The 2,998-nt window shown below is 33.2% G+C and overlaps 1 protein-coding gene across 1 annotated transcript in view; it reads right to left on the reverse strand.

Moving 5' to 3' along the window:
* Window positions 1–877: 877 nt before the first annotated feature.
* The window catches only part of LOC107095070 (PHD and RING finger domain-containing protein 1-like), a 7,651-nt gene continuing 5,530 nt past the window's right edge, over window positions 878–2,998 (reverse strand). Inside the window, exons 6-7 of the mRNA XM_015391041.1 lie at window positions 1,362–1,452; window positions 878–1,266 (exon numbers count right to left, since the gene is read on the reverse strand). Coding sequence (XP_015246527.1) covers window positions 1,232–1,266; window positions 1,362–1,452 — 126 coding nt within the window. The 3' untranslated portion in view covers window positions 878–1,231. The remainder of the gene's footprint in view (window positions 1,267–1,361; window positions 1,453–2,998) is intronic.

Genomic DNA, 2,998 nt, shown 5'->3' on the forward strand with positions numbered 1-2,998 from the left:
TTCAGTTTCATCATAATGTATAATCTTTGCTGAGCCAGTTTCAGGCTGCCATTGTCTACTTCAACCAGTTGAGCTCGTTAACCTTCTGTACTCAGGATTGTAATGCTTTCCTCTCTCTCTCTATAGCTGGGATGCTGATGTTAGAGGCCGTGAGCTCAGTTAATTAATCTTCTCTTTTATTTAATCTAAACTAAGGGTCCGGATTGCCTTTTCTGCATTTTTCCTGTTCCTCCATCTACACTGATTATTTCCATAAATAAAAATGCCTACTGTAGCGATATCTGAGCTTTTAATGATCAGGTTGACTTAGTGCGTAGACGCACTGTGGCTGCTAACACTGGGAATAGCAGGCACACAATCTCAAGGAGAGCCACGGCTCAGAGGGGCAAAGCTTGAGGTGTTTTGTTTTAAAGCCTGAACTCCCTTTGCTTGTTCAGAATCAAGAATAAAATTGTATTTTATTTGAAATATATTTTAATAAGATCAATCGTTTGAATAATGTCCATCAACATGATTAAAAATGTGTTGTTAAACACTTTAACCACTTATTCCATCCATCATCCCTGGTCAGTTTGTGTGGACGTGTCCAGGAGGAAAACTAAGACATGCCAGTCTCAATATTCAGATTTTAAAGCTTTCTCAAATCTTTCTCTAGTGGCATAAGCAAAGTATGTGGTTTAGTTGCAGAAAACAGAAAACTGTCTTTACTTGCAAAGATATCACTGAAGCTGTGTGACTAAAAATGCTGCTGAAACATATTGACTTAAGACCCAAATACATAGAATAACAGAACCTTTATTTCTAAGATCTAATAGTACTGTTACCAAAAAAAAAAAAAATTAAAAAAATTAAATCAAACTTCAAAAAGCTAATGAGAAACAAAGTCTTTGAGGTCCTCTGTGTGTTTCTAAAACACATATCCATAAGTACACAAACTGCAGCTTCAATTCATTTGCTTCCCTTAAATTCACTCCTGACTGATTCAGTCAACTTATACCTGTTGATAGTGATGTCATCAGTGCCAGTCCTCTTAAAATTCTTCTTATTATAAAACAAAATAAAAAATAAAGAAGGATAAAGATTTCAGTATAATAAAACCACAAAACAGCACTTATTCAGTTTCTGACTTTTTACTGATTTGACACAATGCTGCCATCATGTGGTCACTCAAGGCAGTACCATGGTTACACAAAGATTTTCTTTTTTTTTTATTCTTCTGCTTCATGGTTCTTCAGGCTACATTCTTCCTTCTTTTTCTTTTCTTTTCTGTGTAGAAACACATAAAACATGTTATTTATTTATTTTTCATAAAAGTGAGCATCTTGCTGGAGCAGGGAGTTGAAAAAAAAAAGATCACTTACTGTCTGAGGGACTTTTGACATCAGGGAGATTTACAGAACCTTCCGTTGTCCCACTAGGCCTTGATGCACGGATCAGGTATTTGGGAACATGCTGAAAAAGAAATAAAATCCAGTTTTAAAGCAATTATAAACTCTAACAATACTTGCTGTATATGAGATGTTTTCAATTTCACCATGTCGCTGAGGTTAGATCTTTTGGAGGAGCATGCATGCTTTAACAACTTAGCTACACTATCATACTATTAAAAGCCCTATTTAAGAGCATTTTACCACAGTAGTATCCATAATAGGACAGCAGCTATTGATCCTTTAAGTAATTGATTATTCTGGTGGTTGTTCTTGGATCAATCAATTACTATAAAGAGAAATACTCAGTAAAATGTCTGAATAAATCCGTATTAAAGTATAAAAGTAGAGAGTTTTTATCGTGCATTTTATATTAATTGTAAATGACAAAAACACATATATGTGTATTTATATTTATATATATATATATATATATAAATATATATATATATATATATATATATAGTATCCAAACATTTTAAATCTTTAATGGAAAATGTTCATTTCTTTTATAGTTTTGTCCTAATTGCTGCTGTAAACTGTTTATTCTTTCAGCAAATCGTGTCATAGTGTGTATACCAATATTCTATGATCCCATTACCAAATTAATTAATGATTATTTTAATAATGACTTAATCTGATTAATCATATAATTAAATCCATAGGTTCCTAAAGAAATGAACAGTCATTAATATTTGATTTCAAATCATATAACAATTTTGCTATCTTGCTTATCTCTTAAATTGAATGAGCAATCAGGTTAAGTTTTGTAAATTATATATATATATATATATATATATATATATATATATATATATATATATATATATATATATTTCGATACCTACCGCTCAAACTACAGTTGCTTGTGTTGAATTTTTATTGAGGGGCGTCGGAGTAAGAGGGGGAGGGTATACAAATAAATGCCAACATTTACAGATTTTTAATTTTTTTTTGTCAAAACTCCCAGAAGATAAACAAGATTGGATGAGACAACATCCCCAAAGAGCATTTTAAGTTTGTGTTTGTAATGTGACAGAAATGTGAATAAACAAGAGGTGTAAAAATGTTTGGAAGATACTGTAATTATAAAAGAAGTCTACGGTAAGTTAAGGAATCAAAACAAGAAGACCTTTGCTCATTTACCACAAAGATGGGTAACAGTACGACGCTGACAGTGTGGCAGGAAGTGTGGGTAAACACCATGCTGCTGCTCTTAGAACCAAAGCTTTGCATCAAGTGTATAAGTGCAGAACCTCACTTCCTTTAGTTTGCAACTGCTTTAGCGAATGCATTAACAAATCTAGAGCTAACACAAACAAAACTGTAGAGTTTGTATGTTCAAATTACTTTATACATACATACATAGGGAAACTGTCCAACTGCTCGTTAATGCAAATGAGTCAGCCAATCAATCACAACTTATTGAACTCATTGCATTTAGGCTTGCAGACGTAGTCGAGACATTCTGCTGTAGTTCAAACTGAGCAGAATGGAGGAAGAAAGGTGATTTAAGTGACTGGATGTTGGTCCCAGACGAGCTCGTCGGAGTATTTCAGAAACTCCTGATC

This window comes from Cyprinodon variegatus, unplaced genomic scaffold (genome assembly GCF_000732505.1).
Source record: "Cyprinodon variegatus isolate N-32 unplaced genomic scaffold, C_variegatus-1.0 Scaffold522, whole genome shotgun sequence".
In the NCBI taxonomy this organism is placed as follows: domain Eukaryota; kingdom Metazoa; phylum Chordata; class Actinopteri; order Cyprinodontiformes; family Cyprinodontidae; genus Cyprinodon; species Cyprinodon variegatus.